The following is a 22,348-nucleotide window of genomic DNA, read 5'->3' as shown; positions in this document are numbered from 1 at the left end:
AGTGTAATATAGACCACAGATGTAAATTCTCTCTGTTTGTTCTGCCTTCTGTAACACTGAGATAGAAGTTGTAACACAGAAAATTACTTTCTTCTATGTGTTCAGTGACTCACTCTAAAACAGCATATGAGATTTTCCAGAAAAACAGTGTTCTATCCTAAACTTAGGAAATAAGCAGAGATGGCTTCTTTACCAACAAAAAAATGGCTGAAGATGTTAAATGTATTTGATTCCAAAATTACCAAATCACTCTCAAAATCTTCTCTTTTATTTTCCAGATAAAATATCAGAATCATATTAGCGTACAATTCTCATTGGAAGTCTAGTTTAAAATACATGAACATTTACAACTATATCCTACAGAAGTCACCTCACAAAATACTGTCTATCAATCAGCCTAAATGAGGTCACACATCAGCGAGTACTTGATGAATTTCAGTGGTAGATTGTCTTTAATGGCATCAGTAAATAGATCCAATGTATATTTTTGCAACCTTCTACATAGTAGTTTTGAACACTTTAAATGTGCCATCATAAATGGTACAGTGGCTTTGTAGGAGAATGTTATTTAAGGATGATGTATCATGATGTCTGTAGCTTATTTTAAAATGATTCAGTGGTGAAAAAATACACAAATAGACACACATATAGGAAGAGAGTGACATAAAGCAAATATGACATATAATAGATGATGTGTGTATGGATATTCATTGAACTACTATTTTGACTTTTCTGTATATTTGAAAGATTTATGTTTAAAGTATTTTAAATAGGATTTTTAGGCCTTATTGGTTTATTCTTAGAAGTAGACTTTAAAAGTTTAATTTTTTAAACATAAAGAGAACAAAGACCCTTCTTTTTTCTAGAAATTACTTTTCATAGTTTATTGAGTGTTCCGCATTTTCAATTTTCTTCACATTAAGTACTAATGTTTTCCATCTGAACTGGCTACGAATAATTAATACTACTAATTAAACTCAAGGAAATACAAATTCAGGAAAATTAGGTTTTACACAGTATGTTCTTTTTCACTCTCCAGACGTTTCTAGACTTTCCCCACATTCACTATTACTAGACACTAGCTCCATCTCTTCTTTTCCCGAAAATAATCAGGGAGCAGGGACCATCCTACTTAACACTTATTTCAAAGCCTGTGGGTACTCAAAGTTTATAAGATTTTTTGTTTGTTTGTTTGTTTTTAAGCTTACAGGGTATGTGTTTTGTTGTTGTTGTTTTTAAGCTTACAGGCTGGTCAGTTTTTTAGTTTGGGGTTTTTTGTTTTGTTTTGTTCTCTGGAGTTTTAATGAAGAGCTATGTGAGCTTCAGGGAACTTCAAGGACTCACAGAAAAACTAAAGAGAACTTTTTAAATTTAATCTGTGTTTTCTCTGTCTCTTCTCCAGATTTTCAGAACACTAACATTTTGTATGGTGGTCAGACAAAAGCCAGTAAAGGCACCACATGCCTCTAAAATTCCTACATTCACTGTTGCAGCTGCTTATTAAAACAAAGTTACTGAATATTTCTATTCATCATTGCATTTGTTAGATAATAATGACTGATTTTTCTACACATATTTTAACTTCAGCCATAAATTTACCATCAGAAAATCAGAAAAAAATGAGTTTCCTATGACACAGCTTCCACCAAAATGTCACACCTTCATTTAACCAATGCTTATATAAAATTCTCTTTACCTTCATGACATGGAAACCCCTTCAAAATGTATACTATTAAAATGTCTAAATTTGGAAAACATCTGGTCTGTCAAATTATTTGAGGGGCTTGTGGTTTTAAGTATATTGTTTGAGATGCTGTATTTGGAAAGAATTCACTTATCATTCTCAGGCTTCATAGAGAACTAGCCCTGAAAACAAATGTATGTTGTAGTTCACTGCTACCATAGAGAATCAATAGCCATCTATTTAATTTGCTAAGACAATGTAAATTAGTAACTTCCAGCCAGATGTGCGATATACACATCAAACAAACTGCAACCTGTTCATCATGAAAATCCTGTCAACACACCCAGAGCCACTTGATGACATTCCATCTAAGGCAGTTTCCACATTTGCAGCTATAAAAATTATCCTAAGAATTTTTATACAAAGAATTGGAGCTGAGACTCATAAAATCAATTTCAGCTTTTCCTCTTGTGTGCTTCTGTGTGTTTATTTCTATTTTCATTCAGAGGTATAAAACATTCAGAAAAATGTGTGCCATGCTATTTTTCCTTCTGTAAATCATTTATCCTCATTACATCTTTTTAATCTCATGTAAAGTTGGGAGCCTAATCTGCAGCTCTGAAGAAGTGTGTGAAGTGAAGAATGGCAGAGTCAACAGAAGTAAGAAAGTACACTTATCCACTGGAAAACAATATAGAATATTTCAAAATGACTCTAAACATAAATTAAGTTTACCTATTGGGAGATCTAACTTGCATTCTGATCATTTATATGGGTCTGTGTGACTGTATACCCTGCTGTTTGATAAAAAATTACTAACCACAGGCACCCACCAGAGAACAGAGGGTATGTATAATGCTCGTGACGTCTCAGACATACAAAGTACCTTCTTAAAGAATGTCCATTTCCTTTCTATGGTAAGCAGACATAATTTTTCACTCCTTAATACTTCTGCTTCACAAAGTGGCTTATTTTATGAATTATGTTTTGCCATTTTCTCTTACATTTATTTTAATAATATGAAAAACTGCATTCATAAAATAGACGGTTTTGTTTCATGGTGCCCAAAATATTGGTATGTTTTCTGCTCTGTATTAAAATCCACAGCCTTCCTGCTATTATAAAAACCTAATAGTATTTGTTTTAACACCGTTTACTAAAATGAAAGAAATAAAAAATTCTTCTTAATAGCTAGCTATTATTCTTGAGTACTGAATCCTCATTTAAACCAAATTCACTTTCCAAGCCTACTGAATTAAATTTTCTTATTAAACAGAGAGCAGAGTAAATAGTCTTATTGCCAAGCATAATATTTCCAACTACTACATTTTTAATTTGTTAATTTAAAGGAACGTGGAATGAATCTAGTCCTCGTGGCCTATAGTATAGTCTGATTCCAAATAGCAGCCTTTAATCAACTTCCTAATGTCAAAATATCATTTCTACTAAGTGCCTGGTGTGTCAATGCTTCCAAAGTAAATAACTGCTGATGTTCCCTAAAATCACAAGAATTTCAACCTCTACCAAGAAAAGAAAAGAAAAGAAAAGAAAAATGCGCACACTAGGGTTTTTCATAAAGGCTTCAACCCTAAGCAATTCTACTTTCACAAACATTATACAGAACGTGCTTTCTTCACCAGCGGCACACCAGGACACGTGATCAGCCTGCAGGGGCACACCAGCAACCAGAAACGATTACTGTTCCTAGGAAGAATAAGGCTCCAATGCTGCGACGGGGGCCGCGCAACCAGCCCCGCCTGCAGGTGGCACTGCGCTGCCGGCTGCTCCGCTCGGAGGCGCGGCACAGCGCGCGGCGCCGGGCACCTGCCAAGACTGGCAGCGTTATCGCAGGTCCCTTTGCTTTCCGGAGGTTAAGGTTAGACCCTCCTGGTCACTTAAACCCCCTTTGTGGTTCAGGGAAAGAATCACTCTCTCAGAACTCTTAACTTTGATTGGAGCCTCTGGTTAAAATTAAGAACTTCAAACCCAGATTTGAAAAAGTGAAACAGATGTCCTGTTTGTTAACCATAAACGTCTCCGTACGTGGGACCCTTTCCTCTCTCCCTCTCTTTTCCCTGCCGCATTAAGTTTTATTTAGTGCAGAGTTCACTTAAAAGGTTAAAAGAGAGAGAGCAGAAAGCAAGTACGGAGTATGGATGGAAAAACTTCTAAATCTTTCTTTGGAACATAAGGAAGGAAGCCTCTTCATAACGATGAAAGTGTTCCAGCTGCCACCTTCCAGCGTAGCCAGTGCTCAGGGTCAAAACCGGCGCCTCCAAGTGGACCCCAGCCTCCCTAACTGACTGTGCCCACCAACTGCGCCCTCGTGGAGACCAGAATCGCCTGGGTGGGAGAAGGGATCCCAGACTTGCACTCACGTGAGGACATAGTTGACACTAACGATGCAGTGTGGCCTGGAGGAGCGGCTGTTGTGCACGATGGTCGCATAGCTCTGCACCCATACCCAGCCGCCGTGCTTCGCCAGGAACCGGTAGTACTTGGTGGTCACCTGCCCTTTCACCAGCACTGGCGGAGAAACAGAAGGCAGCTGGTGGTGAACCAGCCCGCTCCTGAACTGGCCCAAAAGCAATCTCTGGCTGTGGGAATTCGGGTCCCCCGAGAGCCCTAATAACTGCACCCAAGCAGGAGGGAGAGACAACCGGTAGATTCCCAAACGAACAGACTGACCCGTTAATTTGCATCGGGTCCGCTCCTCCCTCACAGTTAGCAAAGAGGGGAACAAGAGGGAAACATTTAAAGTTGGGGAATTACCCGAACTCGACTTTCTAACGATGAAAGGTAGGATCTGGGCCGCTGAACTCTGATGCTTACATTACCTGTCCCGGGAGATTAAGCTCAAAGCAAAGCTGTATCAAAAGCTGAAGTGAGTCAATGTGCGTGAGCCAAGTGGGCTAGCCTGGCGGGGTGGGGGGGTGGGAGTGGATGCTGGGGTGCTTGTCAATAGGAGAACAAGACTCCTCCTGGGAGGATTTCACCCAGAAACTCAGACTCTCCCTCTGCCTGTGTGAGGGACCTCGATGACTAGGGCTATAAGGTAGGGTCTTTAGCTCCAGGGCCTCTCCTGCCACCACCATCACCACCGCCCCCAAATGGCCCCCACCCACGCGCCGGGTTGTCCGGGTGCAGCGGGGCAGGGTGGCTCCTTACGCAGGTGGTGGGCGCAGCGCAGGTGGAAGGTGTCGCAGCCATGTACGTGGTGGTACAGAGTCTTCTCAATCAGGTCCTGAGGTTCGTACCCCGTCAGCTCCGCCACTCTGCGGAGAGCAGGAGAGCAATCCCTGCCGGATGAGCACCGGGTGCGGGGATGTCCCCACCCTCGACAGCCATCTCAGACCTGGCTGCCCACCCTCACTTCGCACTTCGGATCATCTGCAAAATGGGCTCACAAGGTCGACTGAAGAGCTCTCAGTCGATGAGCAGGGCTGCCCTCCCACTAAGGGTGACCCTTTCCCTCCCTGGTCCCACACCTGGAGTCCAAGAAGATGAGCTTCATGTCCAGGCTGGCGCGGAACATGAACATGTTGCTGTGCAGCTTGATCTCCGTGACGGCGCTGGGAGGGAGCGAGTGGCCCACGGCCACTAGGCCCACGTTCTGGTAGCAGCCATCGAAGGGGGACATGTCCAAGCTGTACTGGCGGATCTTCAGGTAGCCGCTGCAGTGAATGACCTGAGGCGGATGGTCAGGTGTGAGACTCAGCCACAGTCAGGAAACAGCCCAAAAATGTGGGGAATGGATTGAAACACTTTGAGACTCTTCGGGCCCAAAAGCTTGTGGGCCACGACCATGCATTGAAGGGGTCAAAACTACTGGTGCTCCATGGTGTCTCAAGGGAATGACTGTACTGCCCCACTGGGCTCACTTGGGAGCTTATAAAGACGCAGAGCCCTGAGCCCGGCCAACCCTAAATGCATCTGAAACACGAAGGGGGCCCTGCAACCTGCATTCTGATCGTGCTTAATGTCATTAAACTAGAGAACCGTGGATTCCACTAAAGCTCTGGTTCTTAACCTCTAGCGGGGGGGTGGGGGAGGAGCACAATCTGAAGCTGTGAGTAAACTACGAATCTACCTTAGTTGCCGATCATTTCAGACGCTTTACGCATCCCTAAGGCCTATCATGTACCCCAGGTAAAGATCCCCAGCGTCCAGGCAGTATCTGTGCCCAGTGAGACATACGTAATTGCAAAAGGTAGTCCCCAGGTGTTCGCAAAGTTTAACGGCCCTCGCGGTGGGCCGGGCCCGTGACGCTTGGACCCGTACGGAGTGGTCCCGGGGACGGGAACCTCCCTCCTGCGCCGCGCGCTCCCCTCGTCCTGCCCCTTCGCCCGCACCCGGCTGGGTGGCCGCGGCCGCCACGAGGCGTGGATCTTCCCTCTCAGCCACGCACCTTGTAGCCGCCGCAGGTGAGGCCCGCGTTTCTCTTGGCCAAGACGCACTTCATCCTCAGGAAGAAGGAGCGTTCGATCTCGTACTCTGGGAGGGAGGAGCGGAGAGAGGGGCAGGACGTGAGAGAGGCGGCGCGGCGCCACGGTCCCTGCCGTGCTAACTGAGGAAGAGCTACAAGCCGACTGCCTTACCCTGGACGAAGTGAGAGTGGTAGGGCTGGTGGGCCGTGAGCACTGCGGTCATCTCGTCGTGGTCCGCCGGGTGTATGTACTCGTAAATGCTGTTCCCGGTCAGCTCTACCTGTAAAGAGGAGGGTATCACCGTCTCCGAGATGGAGGACTGCCCCGCGGAGGGGCTGGAAGATTGGGCCAGGGGGTCTGCAAGGCTGTGAGGGCCAGAGTCAGAGCTCTACAGTCCGCCCTGAGTTCTAATTCCAATTCTGCTGCCTGCTACCTACTGCAGCCTATCTAAGCCTGGGTTTCCTTATCTGTGAGAAAAGAGAATGATAATAAAGATTACAGTAGTAGGAGGAGTAGTAGCACTAGTAGGAGTAGTAGCAGCAGCAGCTCCCTGGCAATGTTCTGATGAAGACATCGTGATATGTATGTAACCACCTCCCATGCTGTTTGGCTTATGGTAGTAACTTAGAAAGGTAGCCACTGTTTGGGCCTGGGGTGGAAGCTGAAGGCTATGTAGAGGGGGGAAAAGGGTAAGTAGAGGAAGGGGGAGATCCAGACTTCCTGCCAGCTGAGATGTTTCCAGTCCCAGAAACACATATAAAAGCTTTGGGAAAGCCCCATCCCTGATTGTAAACACTGAAGGCCGGAGGTGTGGACCACTCACCTACCTGAGAAAGACCCAGATGGACTGAGGCTGTCTCCGAGATGTACATGATCTTCCCATCGGGGGCCACCACAAAGATGAAGCCATCCAGGGTCTGGAGAGAGAGAGATAATTGAATAGAGAGCCCTCTGGGCCATCGGGAGAAATTGAAGGTGGGGGAACAGAAGGTAGAGATGTTCTGCTGAAAGCGCAGGGAGATGGAACAGAGAGGAGCTGACAAGAAATAAGGCAAAGAAAGGCAGCCACAAGGGTCCCTCTTCTGTTTACTCCAAATTTGTAAGCATGGGACATGCAGCACCCCAGGAGAGACCCAGAGGAAGTGGCGGATAAGGCTACTGCCCTCCAAGACTGAGGATCCACTGAAATGGACAAAGCAGACATATCTATAACATACACACAAACATTCGGGGGGGGGGGGTGGAAATCACAGCCTGTTATAGGTGGGTTAAGTTCTTGAGGTAATGGTAACTGAACGATCCAGGAGTCTCCTGTGTCAGTCTGGGAGGGGCCTGTAGTGACAGCATCCTATAATGGAAAGAGTACTAGCAGGGTTTGGGAAATAGTAGGCACTGGGAGATGTGGAAGGGCCGGCAGTATGAAAAGTTTGTAGATAGAAGGCAGCTGGCCAGTGGCTCTGGAAAGAGTCCAGGAGAGGGGGATTTAGGAGATGAGAGGCTTTCCGGGCAGCAAGTCCATAGAGTAGTGCTATAGTGTGTATGTGTTTACACTGATGAGTCAAACTGGCAGGCTCTCCATGAAGAAAAAGTCCTAGACTTTCACTGCTCCTTTAACTCTGTGAATGGGCTTCAGTCCAGGCAGTGGAGCATAAGGGTGAGTCAGATCCAGCACCTAAGGAGCTGGAAATCCAAAAGGGACACCTGGGCTAAAGACAGATATGACCATACAGCTGAGAAGACAGTGCTGTGAGGGCCTGGAGGCTGAGTGGCTAGAGGCCTGGAGGAGAATCAGAGAGGCTTTAGAAGAGCTGTTTGATTAGAGCCTTGAAGAGGAAGCTTGAATGGGAGAAGGGAGGAAAGGCACCCTAGGCAGAAGAAATGACACAGTGAAAGCAGGGACTAGGGGAGAGTGGATGTGGTGTATTCAGGCATGATGAGTTTGGTGTACCAGAGAGGAAGTACACCAGTGCTGGATTTTTGGAGAGTTTGAGATGTCAGTCTGAGGAATTCAGAGATGCTCCTGCAGGCATCAGGGCTCTAACAGAGGTATCTAAGCAAGGGAAGAGCATGCTGAGATATATTTTTTTCTGGCAGAATGTGGACAGTGACATATAGGAAGGAAGAGTTGAGATGAGGAGCTCAGAGATGGGCAAGCCTGAAATTGAGTGGTCACAAGGAGGACGAGGTAGGGGGAGAGCCTAAGTCAAAGATGGTTCTAGCTATTGTGAATTTATGGTGGCAGGAAGAGAAGCTGAGACTGACTTCAAGATCATTGAAAATTTAGGGAGGCACAGTAAATTTTTGCATGAGTGGAGTCTGGAGGAGGGAGATAGTGAATTCTTTTCTTCCATATGCTAAACTTCAGGTATATGCAGACTTCCATCTGGATGCATACAGTTGGCAGGAGGAAATAAAGGTCTGGAGCTCAGGAGGGGTGTCTAGACAAGAAACCAGCAGGTGGGGGGTGAGGGGAGAGGGTCATGCAAATGTGGGGAAAGGAGTTGAGGTGGTGGTGTTGACTGAGACAACCCAGGGGGCCTTGAAGCTGTGAGAGGAGAAACAGAGCTGGAACCTTGGGGAAATGCCAGCACATACAGCCAGACAGTGGTGGGAAATCCAGAGGAGCAAGCAGAGAGGGAGAAGAATACAGGAAGGTGTGCTACTTTAGAGACTGAGGGAGAGGCAGGATGTCAGGTAAGCAATGTCACCTCCATCAGGTCTTTTACTGAATGTCACCTGCCCAGTGAGTTCCTCTGCAACCATCCCCATTTAAAATGGCATCACTCAAACACAGCCCTGCTCCTTGTTCTTCTTATTGTTCTCCTTGGCACCTACACCACCTGTTATACTATGCAGCAGCCCTGTCAAACCTCAGTGGGTTTGCAAGGCTGCTTTCCTTAGCATGTCAACTCCATGGAGGCAGGGCTTCCTTCTGCCTGGCACACAGTGGGGCCTGCTATATTTGTGGAGTGAACGAGGTCAGGTGGGATAAGAGATGGGCATCTTATGCTAGATATCAAAATAGAATGGAGCGTGTGCAGAGCACCTGGGAGAGATGCCAGACTGCAGGGGTGTGGGAGTGAGGGGAGCAGGGTAAGTGATGGAAACAGAGGCTAGTTGTGTCCTGTGATAAGTTTGGGATGAAGATGAGGGGAAAGATTGGGCAAAAACTAGAAAGGGTGAGGGATTGCTTGGGTTTTGTTCCCTTGTTTTTATTGGTTACAGAAGTTAGCTGGCAATGTGGAAAAATTTGGGAGGGGTTCAGTAGCTGAGAGACAACTATTGCAGGGTGTCCCTGAGAAAAGTGAGAGACAGCAGGTTTCTAGTTAAGTTTAGATGTGTGGAGGCCAGACCTGCTCACACAGGGCCTTTCTTTGCTCTATGAGACTTTAGCCTCTGGGATTGAGGGAGGGATGGGGTAGTGATGGGACAGGAAAGGCCTCGGCACCACTGCCCTGAGATACTGCTCATGCCTGGCCCAGGACCGGGAATCGTCTCAGATTCCCCAATGCCATGCTGCTCAGGCTCCAGGCTCCCACGTGAGAAGTCCAGGTGGACTTGAATAATAAGAATAAGGGGGTGCAGGGTGGGATATAAGAGTCAAGCCTAAAAATGCCATCGGGAGTCTTACTATTTTAAATATTTGCCAGGCGACTTAAGCGGGCAACGGGCAATTTAAAACGGTGTACACTGCAAACAACGCGGTGATGGGCGCCTGCACACTGGATGAACTCATTACCTGGGGAGGTGTATGTGTGTATGCCAGGGTCTGTGCACGGCCTGGGGGCGCCTGGGGTGAGGGCGTGTGGAGAGAGAGAGGGAGCCGGGAACTACAGGGAAGAGATGAAACGAGTTGCAGACGCAGCAGACGCAGCTGGATCCGGAATGTGCAGGCTTAAAGCATTGACGAGCATTTCTACCAGATTCCCGTTATTTCCTGGATAAATCCTGCATTTCGGATTGTTTTGCAGCCTGGCCTCGGCAACTTGGCCCGGGGAGCTCCGGTTCCCTCTGCCGAGTGGTGTCAGATGGCGCCCCCTCCCTCGGTTTAGCCGTCATGATTGGGGACTTGCCAGGCTCCCTTCCAAACCCAATGGGCCAGTTGTCACCTTATCACCCTCTCTGCTTCGCGAGGCACCGTCCGCATCTATCGAGGTTAAGAGCTAAACATTTTAACTTTATAAGGAGTTATAGGGACTGCGAGATGGCCGCCATCGGACCGGATCCTATTTTCTGGGGAACTAGAAGCCTGGCTCCGGCCGGCACCCGGGTCCTTGAAGCACATGCGCCGCCGCGAGGCCCGCGTCAGTACCTGGAGCAGATGCGAACCCAGTTCGCGGCCAACGTTGTCCAAGGGGCTGGTCCTACTCGAGTGGCCCCACGCCTCGCCGAGCCCTGTGGAGACACAGAGACATCCTTAAAAGACACACTCCGAGCCGGCTGGCAGTTTGAGACTAGTTTCGCGGTTGTGTCACACACGCAAGCTTGCGCACACGACAGATACCATCCCGGCTCCCTCCCCACCTGGACAGCGAGTCGGGTGCGGATTAATGTCGGCCACGCCCTCTCAGCTTCTAAAGGTTTGAGCAAAGGTCAGACTCCCTCTTCCTCTGCTGGACGGGCTCGGCTTCTCCGAAGGGCAGCGCCCTGGCTGAGCGCCTCCCTGGCAGGACCCCAAGTAGCCGAGTTTGGGCTCAGCCTTTGCCCAGTGGGGCCCCGACACCACACGACAGCGGCAACTTTTGCGTAGGTTCACCAGTGTGCTTAGAAGGGAGAAGGACACTACTTCTCACCCCAAGTTTCATCGTCATCCTTATCACGAGGCCGAGGGTGTCCACACAAGCAGCTAATGCCGCTGTCGGCCCAGAGCCACCTGAAACAGCAGGCCGAGTCCAGCTCATACCTGGAGGGCTTTCTGATTGGCTGCGGGGTTCTCCAGCCATTTTCCTCGCCTCGACCTCTGACTTTAATCCCCTTTTGGAAAATCTGTTTACTTGCGGATGACTCCCAGCACCAACATCACTACGCAATCCTTCCTCTGCCTTTCCTCTCCTCCTCACACATCCTAACCTCACTGCCCTCCTCCCATCAAAAAAGAACCTTCCAAGGGCTTTTGTGCAAATCACTTGCTTTCAGGCGCTAACACCGTCTTACTAATATTTTCGTTCTCTTTTTGACATACAGAATTATTTAGTTTCTCTGCTATCCGGGTATCATCTATTAACAAAGACTGCCCCTTCCTCTCCTTGATGTTACCACGTTAAGATCTTTCCAGGCTTTGCCACAAATCATTTCTCTGGTGATGCCTAAAACCCACCCCACCCCCCAGGATACCCGTGGCTGATTTTTTAAAATTAATACGGAATGTGCTATAGTACATTTTTGCCGAGAGAAAATGAAAAATAAGGCAGAAGAAACTGGCGGAGACCAAGGTTATACTACTTATGGGTAATAATATCTTTTAACAGTGTTGCTGCTGAAATTAATTTAACTAGGTAGTTAAACTCTTTTATGCTTACACCATTAAACAAGGTTTAACATAATAAAAAAAGGAGGGTGATTTACTGATTCACTGCATTACGGGACAAATCACTATGAAATACCCAATGACAAACACTTGCATTGTAATATGGGGGTGGGGGCGGATCTTTCTGAATAAAACATGGAGTTGGACTCTTAAAATGTGTTGGCCAGGAGCTGCTTCTTAAGCAAGCGTTCAAAACCCTGGTAACGAGTAAACGTGAGCGCCTCTTAAGCTCGGATCGGGTCTTCCTGGGTGTTTGCACATCTAAATAAATCTAACGATTTCCCCACCGCTCTGCAAACAGTGACCCCCCCCCCCCCGCCCTCGTCCGGACTCCTCTCCCTCCCTCCCGTCTCGGCAACCCCTCCTGATTCTTTAGCCAGCCCCAGTTTCCCTCCCCAGAGTGACACCACTGCCCTGATCCCTGCGGTCCTCCAGGATCCTTCGGGAGGCCTCCGACACGGCCGCCTGTACACACCCCTTCGCCTTGTCCACCTTCCCTTCGTTCCTCCCGTCTCAGTCAAGCCATCCTCCTAGGTTGCTGGCGGGATCTGTTTATGTTTTCATCCCCGACCACACATACCCACCCAGAGGAAGTAGCGAGAGGGGTTAGTCGGGGAGGCCGCACAGGGGGAAGGGGAAAGGATCCTGGTGGGAGAGCCGGGGACGCGGGTGGCGCTGGCACTCGGATGCCGCGGGCCCAGCCGAAGCCTGAAAGCCCAAAGCTTCCCGGGGTCGAGAGGCCGGGCGTTCAGGGGTGCAGGGAGCTGGCCGAGGCCGCGTCGCGTCTGGAATCGAGTCTTCCGCAGCTCCCTGAAGGATGCAAGGCCTGCGCTTGGAGTCAACAAACGTCTTTATTCTAAAATTACGAAGGTCCTCCAAAGCATCTGGAGATGCCTAAGAGCCGCCTCCCAACTCGAATTATCTGAAAGTCCCCTAAACTCGACTCGAGGTTAAGTACTGTTTCCGAACTCTCGGCGCCAGCCTCGGCTGGTTGTGGTCTCGGGTTGCAGCCTCATTAGTATGCGCCTACGAAGGGAAAATAAGACTTCTCGGCAGGTTAATAAACAGCTGGGCCGGGCGCAGGTTAACAGGGGCCTCCCTCGCCCTGTCCCGTACCCCACCCCCACACTTTTTAAGGAACCTTTTGCTCTCATGGAGCACTGCCTTCTCTTATGTTCCCGGTTGAAATCTCCGTCACACGGTTACGTCTGGGTTAATGTTTTATAAGGGACTGGCTGCCCTCGTCTACCTGCCGGGCTTTCCTGACCTAATACCAGGGCCGAGCTCGCCCTTCAGCCTGCCCAGGACACCTCTGAAGCCCCGGTCACGCGTTCCACCTCCCGAAAACCCTGGAGTGGGTCAGAGACCCCTTCCCTGGACCCCCTCACCTTCTGCCTGCGGTGACGCGCTCCCGCACCCAATTGCAGTTAGCGAGGGGGGTAAGCTGAGATTTCGTTTCTGCACTTGACCTACCGCAGAAAATTCGCAAATCCTTTGATTGTCTGCTTAAAATGAGGAGGAAACCAGCTCCCTTTGGGGCAGGATTACAGTGGGAACAAGATCTAAAGATTCTCTTGTAATTCGGTGAGGCCGAGGGAACGGGGTTTTGCAAAGGAGAAAAGGAGCTCTGTGAGGGAGGCGATAACTAAATCGGGTTTTAGACAAAAGGATTTTCCCCAGCTAAAGTGGCCGAAAACAAAGGAAAACATAATCTATTTTGGAAGATTTCCAAGATATGCCACATTAACCTTAGCAGATAAATTTTGCTTCTCCCCTCCCCCCTTCCCTTAAGGTCTGGTTTATCATATTTACATAAGTAGTATTAGAAGGGATGTATCAATTATGGATCTAAGGGCTAGCTCACATTTCATGAGAAACCCCGGGCGAAGTTTCACTGTTGCTTTACCCTCCGTGCGCGATTGAGCCATTTCCATTTAAATACCCCCTGACCCAAGGATTACCTCAATGGACTGACTGCACGGGTTTTGTAATTTCCTGAAAATGAGATTTCGATTTATAAAACAAGAAACCAATTAGTAACCAAATGAGGCGAAGTAGATCCACTAAAATTGACCTAATCCCACAGGCACAATTTAGGCCCGTTCTTGGCGAATGAATGATGAGCCCCAGTCTAGCGTGAGCTCAAAGCATCATCCAGCTGTGTTATTGCAAGCAGCAAAAATAAATTGATCGAGTTTTTCCTTCGGAATGAATTTCATACCCTTGACAAAATATAGATTACAGACTCGGCGTCATCACCTCCTTCACTCAGACAGGAAGAGGAGGAGGAGGACAGCTTGTTCTACTGGGGTTTTTTCCCCCTCTTCCTTTAATAAATAATCACTATATCTCAATAGAAAGGTGTCCTCCTTATAGTCGGTTTTCGGGCACCTTCATCTCCTGGCTGGATCACAATACGCCTTTTAGGCAATGTGGGGTTGCTGGGGTAGCTGTCCCATAACCCGACCACAACTTGGTGACTGAGGCGGGGAAAGCCCTCCGAGACCCCTCTCCCACCATCGGGTCCCGGGGGAACTTGTCTCAGCCTCCTGGTTTTTCCACAGGGCCTGCGCGACCTCGCTGAGAACCCACTGTCTAAATCTTTCCCCAGCCCAACCACCTAGCTGCCTTCGTATTAGGGCTCCGGAAGCCCCAGCGGCTAGGCTCTCTGGGGAAGAGAGGGACGGAGATCCAGCGCGCTTAGCCAAGACCGAGCGCCTGCAGCGGTCACTGGACAGAAGGCGGCTTCACGCACCAAGGCGCACCCACCCCCGCCTCCCGCACTCGGGCGCCGCCTTCTCCGCCACCTGGCGGGTGTGGCCGATCTTCCGAGGGCGTCGGTGGCCGTCCGGGGCCGGACTTGGTCCCGCGCAGCAGCCTGGCCCCCACAGTGCGTGTGTGCCCTGCCCCCACGCCGCCTCTGAGACCCCTAGCCGCGCCCAGGGGATCCGTTAATGTTAGTGCAAATCTGGGGTGGAGATCGATGGTCACAACGCTGACTCTCGGCGCCCTAGTCGTGCTCCAACCTCGCTTCCGGGGCCGGGCCAAGCCTGCTGACCAGGCTGGCTGTTGGCATCCGAGCCCGCAGCGAGAGAACACGAACTGCGGGAAATGGGGTCAGGCGGGGTTCGGCCAGGTCCAAAATAAACCATGGGACGAAAATGCACGAGGGGTTGAAAATAGTGCTTGCGTGGGGGCCAGGAGCGTCAAGCGATGTCGCCCCAAGACTCCGGACCTTCGAGGGTAGCCGGGCGGGCTGTTGCCACCTGCCCCGAAGGCAGGAGCGGGCGTATCCCGTTTGGGTTCTTCTTGGCGGCCGGGACTCGACAGCAGCAGGACGGCCCCTTGGGCTGGATCTCGGTTTAAAACGAAGAAGAGTCCTCCTGGCAGTGGTCCGCGCGGCACGGAGGACGGCGGGCCCACAACCGCGCCCGCCTGGCCTCTGCTCAGGGCAGGCGGGCGACGACGTCCTCGCACCCGGGAGGGCAGAGACCTTGGCCCGCGCGGGGAGTGAGGAGACATTGCGCGGATGCCTGGAGCCGGCGCACCCTCAGCTGCGGCCACCCGAGCGTGGGCGGGCAGGTCGCCGGCCGCCGCTGCCAGGAGAGAATGGGCCGCACCGCGCGGACTGGCCGACCGGCCTTGGCCTGCATGCTCCTCCCGGATGCGTGCTGCGGGCGGTGCGGGAGGCGCGGCAGGCGCGGCAGGCGCGGCAGGGGCTTCGACACTGCCGCTGTTCCCTGTCTGGTCCGAGCCACCGAGGTCGGGTGACTCCACGCAGGAGCCGCCTACCAGATGGGGCTATCTAAGGAACAAAGTTTGCTTCTTAATTCCTAGACACTGTTTTAGTGTTTTCTGATTAGCAGGCCCATTACTAAATAATTGAGGGTTCCCCGCCATCATGTAAAACTTTTAATTCCATGGATCGGAGACTGGCAATGGGTGAACAGCTAAAATCATAAGGTTTTAGCTGGGTCTAAACTCCATTCTCTTGAGACAGATTCTCTGAGCTGACAGAGAAATGAGGCAAGAATCCATAGGCTCGAACTCTGTCTACCTTTGTGTCTGCAAAAGCTCGAAGCTGCCAAGATTTCCCCAGAATTTAAAAAGAACTTCCCTAGAAATCAGATTTGTCCTCTGGAAATTTAACCTGATTTTTGCTTCAGATGGGTGTGATTGTACCCAGCTTAAAAGCATGCTGCCATAGCTTATGATACCCGGGTTTTACAGTTGTTTCTTTGTTATTGTTTTCATTAGTGATAATTCCCTTTTAAAAAAAAAGTTCTTTTTTCATTGATCTGATCTACAGTTTCTAGCACATAAATCTGCCTTGCAAATACTCTGCGTGAGTTTAGTTCTGCAGTCTACAGTTTAAGTCAGCATCAAAACTGGAATTAAACAGAGAAAACCAGCATGGAGCATAAACTGTGCTTAAAGGCTTTTAAATGAGAAAAACTTCTGTAAGAAAATAAACATGGAAACCTAATGCTCAATCATTTCCCCAAGCAGCAAGAAAAACAGCCTTAAATCACCCATCCACGTGGGAAATGGGGCCTCTTTTTCTCTTTCAGTTCTCAGCCTCAAAAAATAGAAGGTGATTAAGGATTTCAATCTTGAGGTGAATATAATAGAAAGGGTCTGTATAGGTTTGTTTAATCATCCTGTCCTTCCAGCCTTTGTAGAGATTCTTTCCTGCACAGTTACTAATTTCAATTCTGTCATTATTTTTATTTTCCCAAGATATCTTGACAATGAAATGGTAGTGATGTTACCAAGCTTCTGAATGGCTATAGATTTGAAAATATCTGATCTTTTCAAAGGCTATTCTGTGAGCCACTACACCCCCGGCCAAAACTGTATTATATCTGGATAACAAATACATATTTTTAGTTGAGTTTGTTCTATTTGTACACAAATAAAGTCTCAGCATCTCGTTTTTTATCCTGCCTTTCTGGTTTGGATGACACTAAAGACATATATTTCTAGATGCCTCAATTCTTCCTTTGTAAGTCTATTTAGAATAGAATATGTTACCACTTGGGAGATATGCAGTTTTAATGATTTCACAGCAATTGTCCCAGGGTTTTGGGTTTTGTTATTATTAAATCTCCAATCTAATGCTTTATTCTTAATTATTGCAAGTGCCCATATCCTACTTGTCTGTTCTCTCTCTCTCTCATTTTCCCCTCAACAGCTCAATTTTATCTACTCAGATAAATAAAAGCTGAAGTTTGCTCGAAGACCAGGAATCTACTAGACCCCGGGGAGAGGGGCAGATTGTATTCAGCAACTGAGGAGGGAGGCAATTAGCTGTATTTTAAAAATTTTTTAATATGTAGGTATAGAAGGATTTCTGTTTGTTGAGTTAAACCTTTTGTCATTACCGGGTATTATAGATAAAATGTAATATGAGCAAAAACAGTGTTGTTTTACAGCATTGTTATGGCTATAAGTAAGATGTCACCAGATTTAGAATTATTTTAGATTATATACCTTGCAAAACCCACGTTACATGTGATAGAAGGCCACATTACATGATGAAGTAGCCACCTTCATCCCACCCTTAAAATTTTATTGAAGACATACTATGTGCCAGGATGGTGTCAAGATGGATATAAAAACGAAATTAACTTTCAAACAAATTCTTTCCATTTCTCATCACTAAAAAAGATTGCCCCTATAAAGAGTGCTCAGTTTCCCCCACTGCCTTGGATCCAACCTTGTCCTCCTTTATGACTGAAGGTGAACCCAAACTTGGCACCCTCTGCAGGTTGCTCCTAGTTCTGCGCTTGTGATTATTCCATTCCTTTGAAAGCTGCTGTTTTGTTATTGTTCTCTAATATTTTAAAGGGCTGTGTCTAAGTTTTGGACTTTTGAAGCTGATCTATCCTCAAAATTAAAACCTCATCCCTAGGACCAACTGTCCTGATGACCCTGTCTAACTCACCCGGTGGAGGCTGCGGGTGAGTTACGAGCTGAACAGTAGCTTGAGAAATAAATGATGTGTCCAGAGTTCACACATCGTCCATCCCCTCCTCCCCATAAACTCACACTCATCCACAGAAGAAGGGAGAGGAAGGAGGGGCCCCAGGCCCAGAGCTCGGAAGGAAGGTGAGTGGGGCTGCAGAAAGCACAGTCGCCTTTAAAGTAGCCACAGGGGACGGGTTTGGCCACCAAGGAGACTCCAGCGGGAATCTTTGCCGGCGCTCTTTTTAAAAATAATAAGTTGGCTAAGAAAGTTTACTTTTTGTTCCTCCTATTTATTTATCAGGCGACTTATAATTTGTGGAGTTAGCCCTTAATTAAACAAGAAAGCTAGCTCTCTTTAAAACAAAACCAAAACAGCCCTAATCCCTCCCCGCCCCCCACCCCCCCCACGGCCGGCCCGGGGTCTGCACGGCACAGACGAGACCCTGGCCCAGTGACTCCGCGGGTTCTCTGTCCCTCCCTGTGCCCGCCCAGAACGGCGACCCGCTATTCTTTTCCTCCGCGATTACTCGCAGCCTCACAAGCAGCACCATATGCTTCTTCTGATCAAACAGTGAGCGACATCGGCAACGATAATTGACGAGACCCGCTAGAAATCACGCAGAAAGGGAGCCCACTGAGACCGCAGGGGCTGACAAATCACTGCTAATAATCCTGTTACGAACAGAGCGGCCAGCGGAGTTCGCAATAGCTTTATTTTTATAAAGTAGGCGCTGACAGTATAAAGAAGACGAGATCTCTTTTTTAAACAGAAGGCAGTGTAGCATAATAGTAATTTTCCCACCAGCAATTCTCAGGACAGTTTGAATGGGAAATGCGGTTTTTTAGTAAATAAGTTCCCCCTCTTTTTTCTATTTCTTTCTTTCTTTTTTTTTTTTCTTTTTTTAATTTTTAGGGTACTTTAGGTTTTGATGCCTCTCCTCTTGTGGTTTCCAGGGTCAGATGAGATTGTTCAAGGAACTGCTTTAAGACAAAATTACTGTAACACTACTTACAGTTTTGGGGGTAAAACTGAACTATAATTTGAAAGTTTTCCTTTAGTGCCCTGACTAACCTGGGGTCATGTTTTGCAAGATTTTGATTCCAGTAATAACTTTTAGTCAAGATGAAGCAGAGTGAAACTCAAAGCCCGATAATGACTATTTCCTTCCCCCTATTTCCTTAAAAGAAAACAACAAACCCCAAACATCTAAAATCAACAATAACATAAACCTCTCAGGGTCAAATAAGAAGTTCTAGTTTGTAAGTAAACAGAGTTCTTTCTCTTGGAGTTTTGTTTGTTTAATATTCTCTTCTTTACATTTCCAAATCCCCCTCTCCCAGCAAAGACATATCTGAAATATTTTTAAACCGTTCATGTTATTTGAAGATGGGTAAAGGAAAGGATGGGGAAACAGAAAAGAGTCTTTCTCCTAGTGAGTGTAAATGATTTTATATAAGACAGTGTTCGATGAAGGCTACTCTGTCCTCACACAGGGAAATCTTGATAATCTAAATACACATTTTAAATCATGCCAATAGCTCAGCTATTCTAACTTCTAGGCCCTATAAGACAATTTCCCCAGGTATCCGTTTGCCAACCTGACACCTAGAAGATATTTTCTAAATAGGCTAGCCATCTTAATTCAATCTTACATCTCAGAAAATACCAAGCCAAGAGTTGCAAATCACCAAGGCTCAGAGTTAGTTTCAGAATCTGTGAACATCTCAAAAACTCAAAATACATTAGCTATAAGCAATCAAGAGGCTGGGTAAATTCAGGACGTACTTGTTCATGGCTATGCCTGCTCCCCATTTACTGAATTACTGACATAGAAAATATTATCTGGCTTAGATTATTATCTCCATGTACATGGGGCAATCTAGACATGGCAAAAATACAAGAATTTGGAGGTGTTCCTGCTCTCTACCAGATACAATTCTAACAAGAGGAATAAAAAAAGAGAAAGTCATGTTTAGATTAGCAGCAGTTTCAATATTGAGCCCACTATCTAAGTGTTGACAAAAGCACTGTTGGGCTGCTTCCCAATCAGACATATTTGATGGACTGAAGAGAAAGTATTAATGGAGAAGTAGAAAGAGCTACAGGAAAGGCAACAGAAATTCTAAATCCAGAGGGGTCCTTACTTAAGCAGCCATGCTAAACGTCCCTTTGCAGGGAAGCATGAATGTACTTCTCTGCCCAGTGATGTAGGCTCATTCACTGTCTGGCAAATCCTGTACCCCTTCTGCCTTTGAAATTCCATCTGGGCCAAGTCACTTACCTTCTGGGAACACTACTCTCATTTTGAGGTAGCTGGTGGTGAGTCTGATTATGGATGCTTTGTCCAGCTGCGAGGTGATAGCCGAGGGCAAAGGCAGTAATTTAGCCAGTTCATAAAATTCACTGTTTTCCTTCTCCCTCCTAGTCCGGGCAGCATTTTTGGACTTCTCTTTCATCGTGTCTCGTTCCCTCTTTCTTCTTACAACATAAGTTCCACAGATTCATCCAAAACCAAAAATAAACTTTTAATTAGAGATCATATTTGGCAAACATATATAAAGCACGCTTTGAATGACGAGACTGAAGTCTGCTTCAGTGTTTTGTTGGTAGTAAAAGACCAACGTGGAGAACAGAAAGTATTTTCTTTAAAAATATGAGATGCCAGTAGAGGAAAGTTGCTGATCCTCGGCAATTTGGGCAATCCTAGGCGTCCCTGGGTTTCAAATGCCGACGGGACTCCCGAGGAGCCAGCCTTTTCTTCGGTTCCGAGCTGCGAACCCCGGTCCTCGGAAAGTCGACATAATAATCCCCGACGTTTGCTCTCAGTCCCGCGGCCTTTGAGGCGGCTCCGAGCCCCTTTGGGAAGAACGGGAATGCCGGACAGCTCTTTCAGGCCACTGTGAAGACAACAGCATCAGAGCGTAAGAGATCTGCCGCTCCACAATCACTCACGCGCTCGCCCGAAATCCAAAAAATGGCCGGAAAGGGCCTCAGCGCGCCTCAGCTTTCCTCGCCGGGCTCGGTGTTTTGGTTTGTGTGTGTGTTTGTTAAGATACGGAGAGATCAGCAGCGAGACTGAGCCCTCTGCGTATAATGCTCGCATTCTCTCAGTCCTGCCAGACACATTCTCCAGCCCCCTGGGAAGTTGCCCAAACAACGGAACGCAGATTTTTGAAGACCCTTAGGAGCCCCTCGGCCTCCGGTCCCCAGGCCCCCGCCCAGGCCAGGCGCACGTCCTAGGAAAGCAGGTTTCCGAAAATCAGAATTCCTCCACCGCGCTCGGGAGCCTTTCATTCCCCCCGACTTTGGCAGGTTGGGAACTTGGCTCTCTACCTTGGGTCTCAAGTCTCAAGGATTCCTGAAAAAGTGGCACTTACACATCAAGTCCCTCGGGACTCCCGAGGAGGTGACCCAGCGCTCTCCTTGCACAGCAGGGGCGGCAACACGCCGGGCACAGCAGCGCCAGGTTAACAGGTGGCACATTCGCGACAGCCCCTCGCAGGCACTTGGGGGGGGGGGCGGCGGTGCGGGAGGCCCTGGCCTCTCCCCCTCCGCCGTAGAGCTGCGGGCGCCCTTAGGAGGGCGCAGGGTGTCTTCCGCTTCACCTACCTTTAGTCCCCGCTGACGGCAAAGGGTGCGGAGGCGCCCGCCTCTTAATTGTACTCATGCTTACGTCCAACTAAGCAACTCCTCAGGCCTCTCCGCTTCCCACCGGCAGAGAGGAGCAGAGCGCGCCCCAGCTCTCTTTTCTTTCCTTGATTATGAATTGGGGGAGGGGTGCATGGGAGAAGGAGGGGGGTGCGGGCTTTGGGACGGGTGAGGTGGTTTTAGAATCCTCCTCCTCAGTAGTTGCTACGAAGCCAGTATTATTCCTAATTGGAAGCCGAAAACGCCCCCCCTGTAACTTCTTTATGGCTTACGGGGTTTAGCTTCAACTTCGCTCCCGGGCTCCTTCTCTCCCGCCCTCCCTTAATGCCACTCACAAACCTCCTCGCTTCCTATTGGTCAGGGGCTTCCCGGGGCGCGGCGCTCACTGGCCGACGGGGCCGAGTGACTTGAGCACTCCCCGCGCCTACTCCCGCGGGCCCCTGCTCCCGGCTCTCCGCCTTGCTACCCGCGTGGCCGCAGAGCTCCTTAAGAGCCGGGGGCCCCGGCGTCTGCGCTGCCCGGCAGCCACTGCTGCTCCTGGCCTCCAGGGCCCTGAGGGACATGTGCAGGATCCGCGCTCCCCGCGCTCCCGGGGGTCGAGTGGCTGTACACTCAGACCCGGGAGCCCGGCATCTCAGTGCAGAGGGCGCCACAAAGCGGCTGGCAGGGACCCCGGGGCCACCGAGGTCGGGCACGGGGGCTGGGGCGCCCGGCAGGCGAGGCTGCAGGCGGGGTAGGAGGCGCCCGGGCTGAGGGCGGGGTTCGCTCAAAGGCCGACTTGGCGGCCACGCCCTTCTCATCGGCAAGTCGCGGGGCCCATAGAGTGCGCGGGGCCGGCGTTGTGTTATATTTTCTCTTTCGCGTTTCTCTGCAACCACAGCGACACCGAAACCATCCGTCTTTAAGTTAGCCTAAAAGAGGTGCATCTTTTTCGAAATGGGTCGAATTTGGGGGCTGATTTGTTCACGGTAGAAAGAAAGCTCAGTCATGGATTTTTTTCCGATAGGGAGCAGATAGGAGACACTAAGGGGAAAAGGGTTACATTTCAGACCAAAATAGAGTTAGAATCATTGATACAGGGATAGATATCT

At 48.7% G+C, this 22,348-nt stretch overlaps 1 protein-coding gene across 3 annotated transcripts in view; it reads right to left on the bottom strand.

The window, feature by feature from the left end:
• The window catches only part of SIM1 (SIM bHLH transcription factor 1), a 64,815-nt gene extending 42,866 nt beyond the window's left edge, over window positions 1-21,949 (bottom strand). The window contains exons 1-9 of one of the 3 annotated variants that reach the window (XM_006186409.3): window positions 21,219-21,949; window positions 19,891-20,506; window positions 10,424-10,506; window positions 6,939-7,028; window positions 6,283-6,391; window positions 6,093-6,178; window positions 5,173-5,372; window positions 4,853-4,959; window positions 4,063-4,210 (exon numbers count right to left, since the gene is read on the bottom strand). In XM_006186409.3, coding sequence (XP_006186471.1) covers window positions 4,063-4,210; window positions 4,853-4,959; window positions 5,173-5,372; window positions 6,093-6,178; window positions 6,283-6,391; window positions 6,939-7,028; window positions 10,424-10,506; window positions 19,891-20,065 — 998 coding nt within the window. In that variant the 5' untranslated portion in view covers window positions 20,066-20,506; window positions 21,219-21,949. The other 2 variants (XM_032476212.1, XM_032476213.1) reach the window with 2 other exon arrangements.
• Window positions 21,950-22,348: the final 399 nt, after the last annotated feature.

Source organism: Camelus ferus, unplaced genomic scaffold (assembly GCF_009834535.1).
Source record: "Camelus ferus isolate YT-003-E unplaced genomic scaffold, BCGSAC_Cfer_1.0 contig298, whole genome shotgun sequence".
Classification (NCBI taxonomy): domain Eukaryota; kingdom Metazoa; phylum Chordata; class Mammalia; order Artiodactyla; family Camelidae; genus Camelus; species Camelus ferus.
The sequence above is the reverse complement of the archived record's forward strand: the minus strand, read 5'-3'. Positions and strand labels throughout refer to the sequence as shown.